Raw genomic sequence first — 18,937 nt, forward strand, 5'->3', positions numbered from 1 at the left:
GGCGCGCGCGCGGCATGCCCCCGTATCACCGATGATGGGATTCGTGCGAGGACGAGCACCGGTCCGGGCGCGCGGTCATCGCGAGGACGATGTCGAGAAAGGTCCTCGCTATTTCTCGCCGACGAGGATCGCTGTTGATGCTGACTGCTGCTCCGCTTCGTGCGATCGACGGCGACAGCCCGTCGTCGAAGCCGACGATCTATCTCGCGGTACGCGTGGAACCCGTTAGGCTGTCGCCGACCGACTGACAGCCGCGTATACGGGCACACGCATAGTTTAACGCGGTCTTACACGCTTGGGGCGGGACGTGGCGTGCATTCACGCGTGCTTTACGAAAGATAGGAAGAAAACAGTTGGATAGGGGTGGCGAGACGAAAGGGTAGATGAAATCCAGTGAAAGAGATCGAGATTTCGCTTGGAGAATGTGAGAGAAGGAAAGAGGGAAAAAGTAAGAGAAAGATACGGTAAAGATAAGGATGAGAGGAGAGGGTGCGCGTAAGAGGAACCGCGTTAAACACAGAGGGTTACTGCACACGTAAATCGCGAGCTAGCCGATGATGCTGGCGCGGAATCGGAGTAAAGACTGACTGCGATGGTAGTAGTCATGATAGTGGTGGTGGACCAAGAACGCTTCTCAAACGAGGGTGGTAATTTAACCCTGTTCTCTCTCTCTCTCTCTCTCTCTCGCTCTCTCTCTCTCTTTTTCTCTTGGATGGTTTTGCCCGACTAACTTGGTTGAGGGATGCAAGAGAGAAAGAAACCAAAAGGGTGAGGAAGAGAGAGAATCAAATAGAGAAACAAAGAAAGAGTGATGGGAAAAACTTATGTGAGTATGAAAAAGAGAAAGAAAAAAAGAGTACGATATTAGAAATAGGAGGGGGGTGGGAAGGAGAGAAGGACGTGTGCAAGTGTGCGTATATGTACCTAACTCAATGTACGCTTGTGCACGCTATGCGAGTGAGACAGAGAGGGGAGAGCATGAGAGAAATAGAATAGTGTGAGAGAGAGAAAGACAGAGAGAGGGAAACGACAAACGGCACTGCACTCTGACTCCTCCGCGCTGGGAGGCGCACTAAGGGCGTGGGCAATCCGTGAGCGAGCGAGCGAGTAAGCAGGTCGGTACGAACGGCGGTGGACTACATTGATTTTGATTTTCGAAGGCGCGCGCATTTGGCGCTCTCTCTCTGGATCTGCCCATTCATGCCGCTCCCGCCTAGTTACCGAGGACATTGGTCCTGTCCTCCGTCCGAATTCGGGATACCGCGAAAGAGAAATCTTTGAACTTTTAAATGCGAGATGTTTCAATATCAAACGTCCATTCATCGAGTTCATTATACGACTGCGAATAGAAATCGCGCAATTGTTAATTAATTTTAGCACAATTTCGATATTGCAGTATTAGATCTTAAACGTTTAAATTGTTTATAGATTGATGCTGCTTATCATGCCGCAAAACACTGTCGGTTCTTTTTATGAGAAGACTGTTTTATCGGCCCGTTTCTTATTATAAGGAAATATTTTATAAGGAAAGATATGGAATTTTTAATGATTATGTACGCAATTATGATCATTTGCATGATGATGTAAGTGATGAAGTCGAAATGTTGTAATTTGAAGGAATAAGGCTCGATATATCGGTCATTCTCATACGGAAAGAACAGATTAGATTATCATTCACTATCTTATGATTTATTAGACATAACATCTAATAATAGATAGATATACTTAACAATTAGAGAATTCACTTGTAATGTCGTGCGATACATCGCGCGCATCGATATTAATTTCGAGTTTTACAGACGAGGCGGTATCAATTATACAAAGAGAGTAAACTGTGCATACCAGAATACACTTCTTTTCCACTGCATAAATTCGTCAATGATGCCACAGAAACTAAGCGTTCGCGCAATTTTGTGATTGCGCACAATTTTCATTGTTCTACTTAGCAATAAATAAATCTTCTTTAGGGCGAATTTCAATCACATAAAATATCCGAAACCGAAGGTACGTTTTATGGCGTCCCAGTAATACCTATCCCAATTCTCCTTCGTTGAGGTCTCCTCGCTAAAAATAGTGTTATTTTTGTATCATACATAATTTCTTATTGATCGACAATACGGAGAAATAGTACCGAATAATGTTTACCTAAGTGGGACACCAGTTTGTGTTAAAATGACTTCAGTGTGATCTTTCTTTTCGCAGATGTCGATTGTTACGTTACTAAAATGTCCGGACGGCCATTGTTTACAACGCCATTTTTGGACAATCTTGGTTGGTGTAATTTCCACAAATTCGCCGTGAATATTGCCACCGAAGAGCTCGAATTGACCATTTTTCTTTGTCTCTAATTTCACTGGGTTTCTCGTAAAAGCTTGTACCATCTATGAAAATTAAAGACCCTATTGCAATTGTCTGTATGACTTAGTTTAAGCTAAATTTAAGCAATGAATCTATCATAAAATGATAATTCGGTAATTTGCAATTATTACCTCAATCGATGAGAGGACATTGTAAAACTCTTCCGCCCTGCATTGAAACTTAATATTTTGCTTAATTGTAGTAGTCGAGATTTTACATCCTACTGTTTCACGATTGTTTGTTTGTGTAACTGCAGTATTCATCTGCATCTGAAAAGAGAACAAAAAATTGTTAATTGTATTTTATTTCCTTACATCGCAGATATATCTTATAGTTACCTTAATATTAAAACCAGATGTTATATTTGAGATATTTTCTTTTACATTATCTTTTTTGGGAAGTATCATTCCTTTCGTAAATTCTGTAAAATAGAGATTATATAAATGCTTTTAAATAATCATTTTACATTACAAAAATTAAAAAATATTACCTTACCTTCTTTTAAAGAAGATACATATTTTGTTAATTTTTCTCTTATAGCATCCTTTCCCTTTGTATGCAAAAACTGTTTTATTTTTTCTCCTTCATCTGTACTATCTTTTAATGTAATTTCAATCTGTAAATTACAAAACATGCATCAATATAATTTCAATATAATAATAAATTTTATGTATACACACAATTTAATAAAAAATATTTACATCTACTTCGCTGATGTCATTTTCTTCAGAAAGATTAGGGATGTTAATTTTACCCTCAATTTTCTCATTTAATTTATCTTTTGATGTCCATTTAAGTACAATATTCCATTCATAAAAAAAAATAAGTTTTCCTTTTCTATTATTTGCTACTGCCTCACCTTCGCATTTTTCCATTTCTGTTATCTTACATAAAACTGCAAATTAAATAATATTTATGAAATATATATAATCATTACAACAATACAAATATACATGCATTATTTTAAATTTCCTCTGCAACAATTTACATATATAAACATATACCATTCAACTATAAATATATATTACAAATATATACCTCCATCTCCCTTGATTTCCGAATTTACAAAAAGTTCTTTCAGCTTTTCTTGTGACCATGCACAGGCATTTTTCTCTGTCCTGCAATATAAATTTTATAAGAATGTTATAGGTATGTATACATATAAAAATATAAGATACAATATAAAAAATAATACTTTAAAAATACTTTGAAAATATGATATAAGATTTTCTTAAGAAGATACTATTACAGTATATAAAACTTTGAGATATTTATGACTTAAAAATATTTTCTAATTATCGCAAATTATTATTATATTTATCAACATACCAATGCCAATTATTCACATTAGTTGCATCAGGCCTCTCTTCTACAATCCAGCGTGGATCACCTTCTCCCCATTTTGCCATGCTTCTAACAATAAGCGGTATTTGAAGATACACCAAGACACCGACTCTAGAAATCAATGAAAATTTCAAATTTATAGTACCAATTAGAATGATGAACCGTGAAAGGATTTCCTATAAAAAATTTTAATTGATTGCATAAAGATTTACACAGATATAACATAACCTATGATTTAAATAATGACAAAGCGATTTATTTTTTTATACCATTTATTAACAAACGAGTTTGAGATTTCTAATAAGTACAAATTGTTTAAAGCTGTGTTACGAACTATTGTCAGAAAACCGTTTCAAGAGTATGATGTCCGGCCGCGGTTTCGTGACAGCTCACTTCACAACGTTTCGAATGTTGTCTCGTATACTGTTTCGACGCGACGCTTCGCCGAAGAATTTATCAGTTAACGGATGATTATATATATATATATATATATATATATATATATATATATACTATATACGATTATATATAATACATTATCAAATTAATAATTTCAATGGTGCTGCTGGTACCTTCGCGAATTGCTTCGAAACGTCGAAACTTTCGCAAAGCAAATGCGGTGCGCGAACCAATGTGAACTGTGAAGCGTTCTAAAGCGTTCTCAAGAATTCTGGAAACTTCAGGCATGAAGCACGAAGTACGCGGTGATATTAAGATGGCGTGTCTCAGGCTGCAAGCACATGTAACGAAATGGCGCGAACGAGAACGGAACCAATCGCGAGCGTAATAAAAACTGTAGAACGCCCGTGATTGGTTTTGCTCTCGTTACGTCATTCCGCCTCATGGGTTCGCATCCTCACATGCGGTTTCTGATGGAACCATTGCAAATAGCGATGAAAAGTTACTGCACGTTTAGTAACTTTTCACCGCGGACAAAATCCGCCGTTTGCAATGGTCTGATCAGAAACATTGGGTGAATGCAACATCTTGATATTATCTCACCCATGCTTGACATATTTAAAATGTTTCAGAACGCGCGCTCTTCAGTCCGTACGTTGAGTCCGCTTCAATAGTTTCGATATTTCGGAGTTAAATAAAATATGTAAGTTTAAAAAAAAGGAGCCTCTTATATTGTTTATTTGCAGACAATATTTATTCTCGAAAGCTAAATTTCATCGATATATTTAATAATCCTTGCGGTGTTATTGCGTGGAGCTCATCTTAACAAAATTATCATAGCCATTCGCATCATCTCGTCTGATTTTACACGCTTATCTGCAGATAATATTTATATCCTCGATATCTTTTAGTTTCTCGGTAATATTATTAATAATATGCTAGAAATTATGGTATATAAGTATATAGTCATGCGAATTTCACGAAACACATATTTGAGCGGAATATTATATATCGACGCGATATTCTCTGTAATTCATTGCTTAATACGATGAGACGTTTAGAAATGCTAGCATTATTACAATCACGTATAGCATTTAAATTATTAGCTTAAATTATTATTATATCGGATATCAAAGAAAATAAAGAAATCTTATTATTTTCCTCCAAATTTTTATTACGCATTATAAATAAAATTATAGTTGGCTTTATCATGGCAAACGCTTCATTCTCTAAACGATCGGGCTTGTGATGTATTTATATATATATATATATATATATATATATATATATATATATATATATATGTGTGTCTTTACAATACTTAATCCTTTCAGAATGCGTTAAAGATCAGCGCTTAATCAAGAAAAAAATAAAGCCTTAATATCTGTAGCCCTCCTCCTGTCCTCCAGGTGCAGCTCCTGGCGCAGCTCCCGGCGCGGGATAAGAGGCGGTTCCCTCGTATCGTATCATCGGCCGATATCCGTCTTGATCGGCGACGTAATCGACAATCTGGGTCCTACCATCCGGTAGTAGTACGTGATAAGTTCCGGTGGCTTCCATGTCTTTCCTCATCTCACGATGACCAAAGTCCAGATTCGTCGCCGCGTCTTGAACCTCATACGAGAACTCGTAGTTTGCCGGATCCTATATTAATTTTATTAAGATTCGAGTAAGTGTTATAAAAATTATATTCCAAGAATAAAAAAAGAGTATCAAAACGCGATATAAATTTCTGATGATAAAACATTGTCGTGTCTGTTTGTTTTTATTAATAAGAATTTTTTTCTGTCCATAGATACCGTAATACATACTTACACCGGCCCAATCATCCGGATGACCAATCCCGCCCCCTCCTCCTGGAGCTGGTCGAGAGCTGGGCGGAAGATAGGCCGGGCCTTGCGGTTCATTCTGAACTCCTACCAAGACCATTGCTAAAAGTACCGCCTGTTCGAAAGAAGAAGTGGAAACAGGTTTGACAAAATAAAAAAATTATCTTATTTCAATGAATTAACACAGTGATTCTATATCACGAAGTATAGAAATAATTTTACGTTTTATTTGATATAATAAAATAACTCACAATAATAAAAAAATGAAACAAAAAGAATTGTTTAAATAGAATTTTAATAGAAATAAAAACTAAAGCATCTCTCGTACATTAATTTATGTATCATTGAATATTCAAAATTGTATGCATTTTAGAAATTTATTAAATGTTTTATAAATTTATTTAATAAATTCGGTTTTTTATATCTATATAACATAGATGATGATATTTTGAAAGAAATTTTTAGTTATTGTTGATACAACTATTATTGGGGGATAATTAAACGGAATTTTTTTTTGCTATGTAACTCTAATTTGTTCACTGTCTTGTGTAAAACTTTGGGTGAAATTTCAACGAAATGTTTTAACGAGAAGCGCTTGTAACAAGCAATCAACCTTCTGAATCATTAGCAATTCGATGGAATTCTACGAGCGTCCGCAAAACTGAGATGACTCGACGCAAACGATTCGGTTTTATAGCGGCCAATTCGATCATGACAGAGATGGAAATGGAAGATGCAATAGTTATTTCGAGAACCTCTCTAATGCGATCTCATAACCCCTAATTACGGCTAATAATAAAACCGCAGATTTCTGGAGGCGCCGGCGGCTCTAATCATTTATTCGGCATAATTGCAACAGTTCCTGTTTCTGTGCAATGTTATTATACTGTATCAAGGCATATACTAACATTGTGTCTCTTCTTCTTGATTGAAATTCTAGGCTAATTTAATAACAAAGGACACCTATGTGTATTATATACAGTATATTTCGGAGCTAAATTATCCTTTAACTTACAAAAAATATGAAATTCTGAATTATATTATATATACATTTACTTATAAATTTAGAATTTATTTTTTATTGTAAATTAATCTATTACTATATTTTCCTTAAATTTGTTGTAAAAATCGTATTTGGCAATTTGCCAGAACTGATTCGTTAATGGATTAGAGTAACCATATAATTTACATGAGTCTCTTACTCAACAAATAACACAATAAGTTAAATTAATAGTTCTTTTTTTTATTGCGTCATTGTTCGTCTTACAATAGATAGACTTGCGGCAACGTTTAAACATTGCGAAATATCACTTATTGTTAGATATCGTAATAGATAATGAAATTAATATTGTAATAAATGACATAACTCAGCCATGAAATAAGATAGTTACCATCTTATTATTAATTTTTATTTTTTATGAGTATTTAAAAATAAACATATTATATAAAATATGTCTTTTAAATTTGACAACAAAGAGAGAAAGATAAATATAATGTACTATTAGTTTACAATTAAAAAGAGAATAATTACGATTTTATGTATAAAATCAATCTTAAACATTGTCCTAATCAATACTATAAACATGTGATCGATTTTAATCGTTTCTGCATCAAATTCTGTTTCGATCCTAAAATTATACAATGCAATAGATATGTTTTCAAAGATCTCTAATTCTAAATTTTTCATATTTACGTAAAGTTTTTATGTTAACCAAAATTGATGAATAAATAGATATTTATTCATCAATTAATTAAAAAAAATAGATATTAAGATCAGCGAAAAAAATTTTTAATAATTTTAAATTAATTTAATAATTTTAAAAGTTTTTATGTTAGCCAAAATTGATGAATAAATAGATATTTATTCATCAATTAATTAAAAAAAAATAGATATTAAGATCAGCGAAAAAAATAGATATTAAGATATTCGTCATTTCTTTTAGCTGAGAAATTCATGTAGAAAAAAATATAAATCTTTTTCTCGTTTCTTTTCTCTTATTAAGAAAATTTTATAACATTCTAAAATTATTACAAAACTAAATATTCAATGATACGATTATAAAAGTTAATGTACGACATTTTTTTATAGAGTACTATTATAAAGTATAAACATATTGTAAATGGCTTGGAATGTGCGACCTTGACTTTGGCCGCTATTACGAGCCGCCGAAAGCGTCGCGATCAACGCGACCTTCAGTCAGTTTAATTCGAGCTACCCTCACGGTCGAACGCTTTCGACGTGTTCCGCGCATTCCGTCGCGTATTTTTTCGCGAATCGTGTGATAAATGTGCAAGCGAGACACTGCGACAATCAATATCGATTAATTCGCTATCGGAACAATGCGAGAATAATCATGGCGATAAAACAATAAAAGATACAATTTTCTGAAATTTGTAGGCATATCGTCAAGTGCATCAGAAGTACCACCGGAAAGCGCGCCAATACCACGCGGAAAATCGCGCAGTCGCTCGTCGATCGACAAGTTGCTCGTCAAGTTGAATCAAGTTTTTTCGGGCAAAAGTGCGTATTGCGTCGCGAATGCGTGCGCGTCTCAATAAAAGCGACAGTCTCCAAAGATACATCGATAATTCTCACGGCGTAATTCGATATAATTCTTGGAATTGAACGCCCCGTAGATAAGAAGTGAACTTTGCCGCGAACTTCGTCGACTCGAGCGACGCCGGAGATTCAAAAACGGTTGAGAAAATCTCTCCTTTATTCGCAAACGACTTCGAGCAGTGGCGTATAAACGTATTAATTAAATTATCGAGAGTAAACGTTGCGTTAATCCTGTGATATCGGGAGTGTCGAAGAAGTGTCATCGTATTTACGCGGACTCTTTTTCAAATACGTCAGTCGTAGGCGCGTCGCGTGCGCGAAACGTGCCGGTAATATCGCGATGGATTCGTAGAGACGTTGCTCGTGTCCCGATAAATTCGTCGCGGAGTGTATTTTTTTTCCGCCGATACGAGTGTATATTGCGTCGCGAGTGTTGTGCGCGTATTGTGGAATGCTGTGTACGAGAGAATCGACGAGGATAAACAAGCCGGCCGTCGCACCGAGATCAGATCTCGGACGAATTCGGGGAATTGGGCGCGCTAAAGGTAAGCGTGAATTTCTGAGAATCGAAACTGGATATCTCTTCTCTATGGTTTTTCCTGTATTTGGCGCGAAACTATCACTCTATTTTCTAAATCAAATAAATTATATTGTCGCGTATGTTGATTTAATAGATATTTTGAAATGTTTTTTTTTCTTATATATATTTCTGTATGATTTTTAATATTTAATTAAAATACTTTTTAAATACTTTTTTTTACACAAATATGAAATTTTACGAATCTAATAATCTAATAAACTCATCGTAAAGAAGAGATTAACAGTGTTGTAGTCAACTATATATTTATACATTTGCATGTATATACAATATATAGACTTTTTGACATTTAGACAGTTGTATATATATAAATAATGAAAAAAAAAATATTACTATAGATATGGTGCCTTATATAAAATATTGTGCAATTAAATATTAAATATGCAAATATTCAAAACGGCAATTCTTATATCTTTTTTATTATTTGTTTGTATAATTTTTTTAACCATAATTTAATTTATCCTAAAGTAAAAATTCAATATTAAAATTAAAGAAATTAAATATTAAACAAAATATTAAATTAAAAAACAAATATTTATACTTTGATTTGATTACTCAATTATCATAAATATGAAATATTTCTTGCTTGTGCTAATTTCGTTCGACAATCAAAGGAATGATATAATGGAATGATAAAACAATAATAAAATTAGACATAATTTTTTTTTCGTATTATTTATATATATGGCATATTTATTGTTAGAAAAACATCTACATATTATTTTCTCTATAATTTAGAACGATCGTAAAACGAATTAAAGAATTAATTTAAAGTCGTGCCTATACTTTCGTTTTTCTTCGAAAAAAATTAATTTCCCCGACATCAGTAATTTACAATCACGGAACATATTGTGCGTATTCATTTCTAATTTATCATATCTTCCAAAATTGATTGGTATATATTTCGATGCTATAAGTCTTACACTAGCAAACGATGAACTAAATAAAATTGCTACACTGATATCGATGCTCGCGCGATCAATTACACATTCGCCTTGCAATGAGCATGCATCAGTGCATACACATATCTTTTGATAAATTTTTGATATAATTACGCTTGTCTACTATGTATTTGTATAAATTATCTATGTGCGCGTTAAGTACAAAATACGTGTCTTCTTTTACGTATCACCGTAAGACGTAAAGCGGGATGTAGTCGATCTGTACAAATTTGACTCGATTGAATATTTAACGAGCGAACACTCGTCAATCTTTGACAGCTCTAAGTTTATCTTCCCTACCGCGTTGAGAGATAACATATGATGAAGAGAGAAAATGGCTTAATTATATTAATAAATTTCATTATAAGCGGAGATAAATGTTTGCTTTGCTTAAATTTTAATTTATCATAAGGCAGTTGAATGGATATAGATAATAAATTTAAAAATTGCCACAATTTCTCGAATGTGAATCCATAATCGAAAAGTTTTAAATCTCGTGTATATTTTACGCGGCTTCGTGTAATATATATCGGAAAACTTGTCAAGAATCGAACGAAATATGTACAGACCTCTCGGGCTATAAACTTGATATCCTGAATATATCCCGAGGGAATAACCTACGCTTCTCAAACGTCTATAATACTATTCCGTTTCTTCTCGACGTCCGCGGAATCTAAATCGTTGCCGAGACTGCCGACACGGCCCCTCAATCCGACACCGCCGACTTGACCGGTCGCTTTGAGCTTCTCTTGCATCTGCGCCAGGATATCTTGCATCCTTCGTATCTGCAATAAAAAAATAAAGAGATCAGAGCGTTTGAAAAACGCGTAACAAGCCCTAGAGCGAGACTTCAATTGTATTATCATGCAATAAAGCTCATTTATTAAAAGTCAAATCGCGAACGTGAATTGATAACGGAGCGTAGTAGGAAATGTTTCATGATAAATTGGAAACACGATCATTTTAAATTACACGTAACGATGTCGCTCCTACCTCTTCGTCCTTTTGTAAAAGAAGCCGGTCGGTGTCGGATATACTGTTCTCGAAATGCGGTCCGGAATCTCTTTTCAATTTACTGTAAAAAGAAGAAAAGCGTATTTATTTTCGATTATCTGAGAGGGATGCTAATACAAACTATCTGTCAAATGCAATCAAGGTGTAAGTGACGTGGAAAAAATATCGTGCACTCTTTTACTAGAAAATATCAATTTCACAACATTGTTCAATTTAATTAAAAGGATTAATAAAAAATTAATTTCCGAGTTAATTAATATATGATGTCAGAATCATCGCAAATTATTAAATAATTAGTTTACGTACGACTTAGTTAACATATGACGTCAGAATCATCGCAAACTATTAAATAATTAGTAGTTCGAAACTATTACTAGCGGATGCTTTTATTAATAATCATGCAAAGCGTACGGAATATTCGAAAGCATATCGAACTCTCTTTGAAAAGGACCCACGTATATTACAACACAGAATTCCATTAATATCTTCTATTGTGACGTCAAAAATTCGCGACTACTAAATGCGAGTTTATAATACGCGTTAAAAATAATTATTTTTATCGCGTTTTACTTTTCGAGATATCCTGTACGCATTGCGAACGCGCGATAGGCGTCCGTATGTATATACCTACTGAAAAATGCAATATTTATTTACATGCGTAAATACCTCCGTTCCCGGATCGCTTGCTGCGAAATTTGAGAAATACATTGGGCCCGAAAATTCTCGTAGTGAACGTCCTGCGTGACGTCCTTTAGATCCTGCATATGCGTCGATATTAGCATCGTCCTTAGTTTGACGAAGTCACTGTGCTTCGGGTTCTCGACTATGATCAACCAGAATCGAGACGTTAAAGATCGATGTATGGGAAGGCGAAAGCCCCAGAGGCACTTTAATGCATTCAACCCCTTCAGCTTTCGAATACGCTAATTGAATCGCCGCTGATTGAATATACTCAGCGAAAGGTTTAAGCTTCAGAAGCTCTTTTACGAATTACGATTTTAATTCCTAATTGCTTTCATTCCGGCTTCGTTCCTACTTGACTTGAATTCGATCAAGAAGCTAGGTATTCCTCTAATAAGAGACATCGAGCGCATTAAAAATCTCTGTGTTGTGAGAATCGACGATTCTTTTGATACTATTGCACCGAAGTGCACTTTCGATTCTTTCACAAACACTGCTCATTAGCGAGGATTTATTTTATAATGATAATTACATTGTATATTCTTCGAACGATCGAACAAGCGAACGTGAAACGCCAATTTATTTTCGAAAAATATATAGTGACGTTATGAAAAATTTATTTTCCGAAATTATTATACTTACCTCGCAGTGCGGGTCGAAATCAAATTTACAATCGAAAAATATAAATTTTTACGTAGAATTTAAAAGTTCACCTTCCACTACGCCCCACGGATATTGCCGGCCGCGGACTTTTCTTCCTGCAACCTCCAGTACTGTCGAGCTGCCGACAACCGCGAACGGTATACAAGCTTTTAGCTCTTTATCCTGTTGCTTGAATTCTTCGTCCTCGTCGCTGTCGCAATCCGGAAATTGGTATATCTATGTGGGAAAAGTTATTTAAAAATTATTTTACGGACAAATCGAATTATATCGGAGATATTACAAAATATTACAAAATTTTTTATATTTACAATCATAATCAAAATATTAAAGTTGAAGCTTTACGACACGATACCTGAATCTCGTGCTCCTCGATATCTGCCAAAATCCGTTCTTTCAATTTTTTCACCTCGTGAGTGGTTAAAGTATCCGCTTTCGCTATCACGGGAACGACGTTAACTTTCCGATGTAAACGCCGCAATACCTCGAGATCAATTTGCCTGAGGCTGCAAAGAGATAGACTCGAAATTAGAGTAATAAAATTGAATCCGTTATATTAAAATTGCGTTCGATGCTATCGCGCTGCGAGATAATTATTTTTCGCGTCGTAATATAAATTAGAAATGTCGAGTTGAAATATATTATGTTTATAAATATTTGTACCACATACCCGTGACCGTACGGTGGTATAAAGTACAAACAACAATGTACTCTGTTATCTTGAATATTTTTCCTATTTAATCCACTTTCGTCCGTAAAGTACTGGCGAAATTGTTCGTCGATGTAAGCCGAGCATGCTTTCCACGTGTCCTCGCAATTTACCGCATCGCCGAATCCTTAAACAGTACCGTTACTTGTAATATATTTTACAGAATGTATCGCGTATATTTATAAAATTATATTCTAGTATTAATATCGTTATTTTTATAAAATCATTGTTTACTCATGATATTATTATTTTTTTTTTTTTTATTTACAAAATTAATTCAACGTATATTCTCGATATACATAGAGACGTGAAAGGCATAATTTGTCTAGTCTGGTCACGGAAAAAGGAAAAGATATATTATACGGCGATACTTTTCTCACCTGGCGTGTCTACGATCGTCAAACGGAGCCGAACGCCGCGCTCCTCTATATCCATTGTCTTTTTCTCGATAGAGGTGGTCTTAGCCACGCGCTCTGAAAGTGTACGATGAATATTTATCGACTTCTCGAGATCGGGACGAGCGCGGTTTACCAACGATGCAAGCTGATCAAATATTTTTCGCGTGTCAATAACTCGTGGAGAGCGTGCGGAAAATATCAGAGAGAGGCGACCATCCGCCCTCAGAGTTCACGCCTTCGTCGCGAGGCGACGATGTAATTATTCCGATTACATAATGACGAGACGATGGTGTTTACTCGCGCGTATTATTTATACGAATAAATTAAAAACGCACCTGCCGCATCCGGTATTCGCCGGTCTTTGTACAGATCGCCGAGAAAGAGGCTGTTTATGAGCGTCGACTTGCCAAGGCCGGTCTCACCCAACACCATCAGGGTGAACTCGAAGCCCCTCTTCACCGATTTTCGGTGCACTTGCTCCGGTAGCGTCGCGAAGCCGATATAATCCCTGTCTTACTGAGCGAAACAAAAGATCATTAATATCGCGATGTCGATATTATATCCCCAGTTAAATCTCCTGGCAGAAATATTAAACGATTAACAGCGTCGCGCGATTCAAATTCGTATAGAGATATACGAAACTCGCGTATATATAAAAGTCACGTAGGTGATTGCAATTCGCTCGGAAGTGCGTCTCACCCCTGCATAATTTACATTTATGCCGCGATGAGGAGAGAGCCGGCTTCTCGATATCAACCCGAAGAGAAACAATGTCGCGTCTATTATTGGGAATGAGAATAAACGATAAATGGCTTTTTTTTGTTATTTTTTTTTTTTCCTTTTCAATAAAACGTTTACGTACCACCGGACATGATGGCAGACATGATGGCAGCATCTAAGGACGCTTCGGTGCGACGACGAGCATAACAGCGGCTAAACCAACAGTCGACCAAACGCACTAAGGCCGAGGGCGGCTCGTGAATGCCTCGGTTCGTCCGGTCGACTTGCGCTGGCGCACTGTCGACCGGCCGATCAATAGTCGGTCGTGCTCTCCTACGAATGCACTCTCTCGCCGGGCTGTGCACGCTCCGAGAGAGAGAGAGAGAGAGAGAGAGAGGGGGGTTATAAGCCGAACCGGGCGTGTATGGCGCGTGCGGAATAAATAGTAACATTATCAGCGGCCGCTGTCTCGCTAACGGTTGTAACAGACGGAAGAACGGAAATGACACCCCGCTTGACGCGTTCCTGATTATGTTGCCGCCGCTCACACGCATAGCAAATAACACAGTGTACTTGTGGAAAAATTATTATTAAATGATCTGTCTGTCGGGAATAGAAATATCGAAATGGATTGAACTCACTGATGAAATATTGATAAAATCATTATATTACCTTTGGTGATATTTCTCTTTTCGATGGTATTTTAATTGCGACAGTTTAATGAAGAATATATAAATATACATTTAAAAGTATAAATATATATATATATTTATTTATTTTGATGCTAAATGAATTTAATAATTTTCCATGTTGACGTTTGGCGAAATTTGAGCATTTTGCGAGGAATGCGATAAATTTTCCAATTTTCCGGATTTGTGTCAACAATCGCTCGTAATTATTCGTAATGACCTGCTAAAGCGCTTGACGACGTGAAATTTATTACATACGCGCGCTCTGTCTGACTTTAATCTCAATTAATTAATAATTATCATTTGTTTACCCGTTACTTTGTAGCGATAATAAATTATTCGAGAATTTAAATGATGTGGGCATTCTTAATGCGACGTAGATGGAATTTGAAAAAAAAAATAAATTTATTGTAAAACAAAACAATTCAAGGTATAAAAAAATACAAAAATCGTTTGTTTAAACATTCGCATAAGATTCGATTCGTCGAGATCCGTTTTCATCAGTCGTCTTTGCTTTTTATATACGCCATTACGTCGTTGACATCCTCCTTGGAACCTAAGAAAATTGGTGATCTCTGATGAATGTCGTCCGGAACGATATCCAGAATATCAATCTTGCCGTTTGTTGCCAGACCACCTGCTTCCTTGATTATAAAAGCCATGGGTACACACTCGTACAAAAGTCGCAGCTAAAATTACGAAACTATATTAGCATCAATTGCATAATAATTATCGTATCGATTTAATTTCTTGTAAATATATCTGAACGCAGGGATAAAGAGAATATATATTATATTTAAAATATATGATAATATGCGTATGCATGGTGATAAACGCGCGGAAAAGTTAATTATTGGTAAACATGTTCGCTTTTAAATTATATGACGGCGGTGTATCGATAAAAAGTTACAATCGCCTGTTTACCGGAATGGATAACGCGTAAAGTCCGATAATTTTTTACATATTTACACAAAAATTGAGAGATTACCGCTACATTGAATCGAAGCTGAAACCAGATATTTACCGCATCTAGATAAAATAATTTTCAAAGTCCGATACTCTCTCATACACGTTTATCGGACAGCGAAAGCATCTGTTATAAAGCGAAAGTTGTTATACAACAAGCTGTTTCATTACTCAAGTCATCCGTGATGATAAGTGTATCCGATAAACGCTGGGTCAGAGGGTGTTTAGTAATGATCGGGGCGAAAATGAACGTAGTAAAAAAAAAATGCGTAGCGAGATAAATGTAACGCCGAGAAAACAGCTATGCCATAATACATTGCGTAATCATTTTTTCGCAATTTATTTTGTCGAATCTGTTTTCTTAAAGTATTACAAAAGTGACATTAATCTGATAACGTTTACGAAATATTAGAGATTACCTTGCCATTGGGATTGCTCTTGCTCGCGGGATATAGGAAGATACCGCCGTATTTAACCGTTCGGTGTACATCGGCGACCATGGAACCCACGTATCTTGCGCTATAGGGTTTTCCGGTTGTGGGATATTTTTTCGATCGTATATATTCTTTAATAGACGAGTCCCATGTGCTCTCGTTACCTTCATTAATGCTGTAAATAATTATGCAATTTTTTTTTCAATGCAATCAATGACAATCGAACTTGCTAACATTTTCATTCGAGAAAAATATAATTTTTAAATATAAAAAAAAAACATATTCTCAAGCGCATATTTTAAATGATTCGTGCAAACAAATGTTTGGAGAAATAAAATAAATATGTATCAAAATATATATCAAGATACACGTACATAAAAATTATAAGTAGATTTTCATAGAAATTATAATCTAAATTATAATTTAAATTATAATCTAAAAGCGGGCGTTAAATAATCACACTCATTCGCTTGTATAAATACGTTGATTACATTTGATCTTAATATCGTAATTTTTCGAAAATTTGCATCTCTTCCATCGCTAAATCATACAATATATGCGCGATTTCCTTTACACGAAGTATCATCTCGCATTTTTTTGCAATTTTTTCCTTTTCTTTTTTTGCCTTACCTATATATATTCCCTCTATCGGGCATACGCATGTTCTTCTCGGTCAATATAAATTCTCCGATGGCCGGATCGTACGTGAATCCATTAACTCCGCGACCGATCGAGAGCACTATCATGGTCGCCGATCCGTAGAGAGCGTATCCCGCCGCGATCAAACTTCGTCCCGGTTGCAGGACGACGGCGGTAGTCCCGGATTGTTCGGGTTTCTTGTAAATTCCGAAGATCGAGCCCACCGAGACGAGGCAATCGATGTTGGACGAGCCGTCGAGAGGATCGAAGCAAACGATGTACTTGCCGCGCTTCTCCGTCTCTACCTCGATGGCATGCTGGTTCTCCTCGCTCACGAGCACACACGTGGTGAAGGAGGATGTCAGCATGTTGATGAAGAGCTCGTTGCTTAGAACGTCCAGCTTCTTGACTTCCTCGCCCTGAACGTTGATATTACCGGCGATACCGTACCTGAGCGAATCGAAATGCACGTCGTGCGCGTTCAACAGCTGATTAGTATTCCCGTAACGATTATTGTGTGGTCAATCGGATTAGTTGTGATAATCGGTTCAATGTTCAATATAACACATGCACACACACATTGGAATAATATTTTTAAATAGTATATGCATGTACAGCCGTTAAAAAAAATATGAATTCTTTACTTAAAAAGATATTGAAAGGTCAATGATCGAGATAATTGTTATGATAGATATCGCGAAAAAATGTTAAAAGATAAGAATTATTATCAATTACGTCATCGAATAATTTGAATAATTAACAGATACTTGAGGCTTAATGTCAAATTATTGAGAGTTTGCTCGTCGATGCAGAAGCGACCAGTTATGAAATGGCTTTATTCACGTTGACGCAGTAAGCACTATAATAAAGGCAAATCATTTATATGTTATTTACATGCAAGGTTATACAGAATTGCCACGGCATAGAGACTAATGTTTACTGGCGTGTATCGGCAGCTTGAGCACGATGGTAAATATGAGAAATTACATTCGGCTGCCGAATACATTTGAATAAAATAGTGACGAGCGAACGTTAGCCTCAGTTGACGACGCTATGGAGACTTACCGCATGCACTATGCAAGACATTAGTCGAGCTTGCCCTACTGGGTGTTAAATTGTCATCCCGCGTCAAATGAAAATATAAAATCGCATGCACATATATAGGCCACGGTATGAGAAAATTTTATTTATATCAGTTACAGAATAATTTTTCTTGGAAAAAATGTAGAAATCAATCAAATATATATAAAAGTTAAATTTATAAATAATTTAAAAAATTGTTAAAAAGAGCAACGCGTGGTTTAAAAGTTAAAAAAAAAAAAAATTATAAAATAGATGAATTATAAAAAATATATTTCTTAAAATATTTCTTTCTCTCTTTCTCTCTCCTTTAATTTCGTTTAAATTAAAAAGTATTTAATTTATAAAGCAATTCTCCCGGGACGCGTACCCTGCTTTTATCTACTCGGTTGTATAGAAAGTGACGGACGATTCCGCGGCCGCGTTACGTTTTTCTCGCTGACGTGGACAACGCTCGGAGCTTTGTCCGCGTCTAACTCACATGTTAGCGATACCGGCCTTCCTCACGGCCGAGCTGACGGCCTTCACGGCAGTCTGTATGCTGTTCAACAGCTGCGTGAGATCGCCGGTCGCCGTCGGCACCTTGCGCTGTTCCGCCAACACGAATCTCGTCAGCGTCATGCAGTCCGAGTCCATTATGTCTTTTGATGTCATCACGCGCGATCAAAATGAAATGGCGGAAAAGCCGGTGAGAATCGGGCCTCGATTCGACAGAGACTGAAATCGGCGGTGTCGAGGCGCCACGTTATATAAGGCTAGGACTTGTGATTAAACCGACGCGTTATCGCGAGAGTGAAAGTGACGACGTTAGTAATCGAGTTTCCCGGCTCTTCAACCATTTCCTCTGACAGATCGACACACGATACACGTTGATCGTTTTTTAAAGTGCATTATTAGATTATCGTGATATTATTATCG

The 18,937-nt window shown here is 36.1% G+C and overlaps 5 protein-coding genes across 8 annotated transcripts in view; 1 reads left to right on the forward strand and 4 right to left on the reverse strand.

The window, feature by feature from the left end:
• Window positions 1–1,667: 1,667 nt before the first annotated feature.
• On the reverse strand, window positions 1,668–4,404 carry LOC126852639 (activator of 90 kDa heat shock protein ATPase homolog 1). Of its 3 annotated transcripts, none has more exons than XM_050597630.1 (9): window positions 4,275–4,404; window positions 3,688–3,813; window positions 3,397–3,476; window positions 3,060–3,253; window positions 2,854–2,974; window positions 2,697–2,779; window positions 2,490–2,627; window positions 2,146–2,381; window positions 1,668–2,064 (listed from the first exon to the last, which is right to left on the reverse strand). In XM_050597630.1, exons 2-9 carry the CDS (start codon window positions 3,765–3,767, stop codon window positions 1,980–1,982), a joined length of 1,017 nt encoding a protein of 338 aa, XP_050453587.1. In that variant the 5' UTR covers window positions 3,768–3,813; window positions 4,275–4,404; the 3' UTR covers window positions 1,668–1,979. The 3 variants fall into 3 exon arrangements, with proteins under 3 accessions (XP_050453587.1, XP_050453588.1, XP_050453589.1); XM_050597631.1 differs by lacking the exon at window positions 4,275–4,404 and adding an exon at window positions 3,972–4,217; XM_050597632.1 differs by lacking the exon at window positions 4,275–4,404 and adding an exon at window positions 4,037–4,216.
• Window positions 4,405–4,865: 461 nt separating this feature from the next.
• On the reverse strand, window positions 4,866–6,636 carry LOC126852643 (pro-resilin-like). The gene is made up of 3 exons (XM_050597636.1): window positions 6,544–6,636; window positions 5,917–6,045; window positions 4,866–5,745 (listed from the first exon to the last, which is right to left on the reverse strand). Exons 1-3 carry the CDS (start codon window positions 6,553–6,555, stop codon window positions 5,479–5,481), a joined length of 408 nt encoding a protein of 135 aa, XP_050453593.1. The 5' UTR covers window positions 6,556–6,636; the 3' UTR covers window positions 4,866–5,478.
• Window positions 6,637–8,111: 1,475 nt separating this feature from the next.
• The window catches only part of LOC126852635 (glutamate-gated chloride channel), a 70,002-nt gene continuing 59,176 nt past the window's right edge, over window positions 8,112–18,937 (forward strand). The window contains exon 1 of the mRNA XM_050597612.1: window positions 8,112–9,035. The gene's annotated coding sequence lies outside the window, so the exon portion shown is untranslated. The remainder of the gene's footprint in view (window positions 9,036–18,937) is intronic.
• LOC126852634 (septin-2) lies at window positions 9,759–14,692 on the reverse strand. 2 transcript variants are annotated; one of them, XM_050597604.1, is made up of 9 exons: window positions 14,354–14,692; window positions 13,827–14,003; window positions 13,474–13,566; window positions 13,055–13,220; window positions 12,740–12,890; window positions 12,438–12,603; window positions 11,698–11,866; window positions 11,023–11,104; window positions 9,759–10,814 (listed from the first exon to the last, which is right to left on the reverse strand). In XM_050597604.1, the coding sequence occupies exons 1-9, from the start codon at window positions 14,661–14,663 to the stop codon at window positions 10,656–10,658; spliced, it is 1,473 nt and encodes a 490-aa protein (XP_050453561.1). In that variant the 5' UTR covers window positions 14,664–14,692; the 3' UTR covers window positions 9,759–10,655. The 2 variants fall into 2 exon arrangements, with proteins under 2 accessions (XP_050453561.1, XP_050453562.1); XM_050597605.1 differs by having other exon boundaries at window positions 11,710–11,866; window positions 14,354–14,687.
• On the reverse strand, window positions 15,284–18,752 carry LOC126852640 (fructose-1,6-bisphosphatase 1). The gene is made up of 4 exons (XM_050597633.1): window positions 18,501–18,752; window positions 16,931–17,389; window positions 16,286–16,475; window positions 15,284–15,589 (listed from the first exon to the last, which is right to left on the reverse strand). Exons 1-4 carry the CDS (start codon window positions 18,671–18,673, stop codon window positions 15,401–15,403), a joined length of 1,011 nt encoding a protein of 336 aa, XP_050453590.1. The 5' UTR covers window positions 18,674–18,752; the 3' UTR covers window positions 15,284–15,400.

Source organism: Cataglyphis hispanica, chromosome 11, assembly GCF_021464435.1.
Source record: "Cataglyphis hispanica isolate Lineage 1 chromosome 11, ULB_Chis1_1.0, whole genome shotgun sequence".
NCBI classification, from domain to species: Eukaryota; Metazoa; Arthropoda; class Insecta; order Hymenoptera; family Formicidae; genus Cataglyphis; species Cataglyphis hispanica.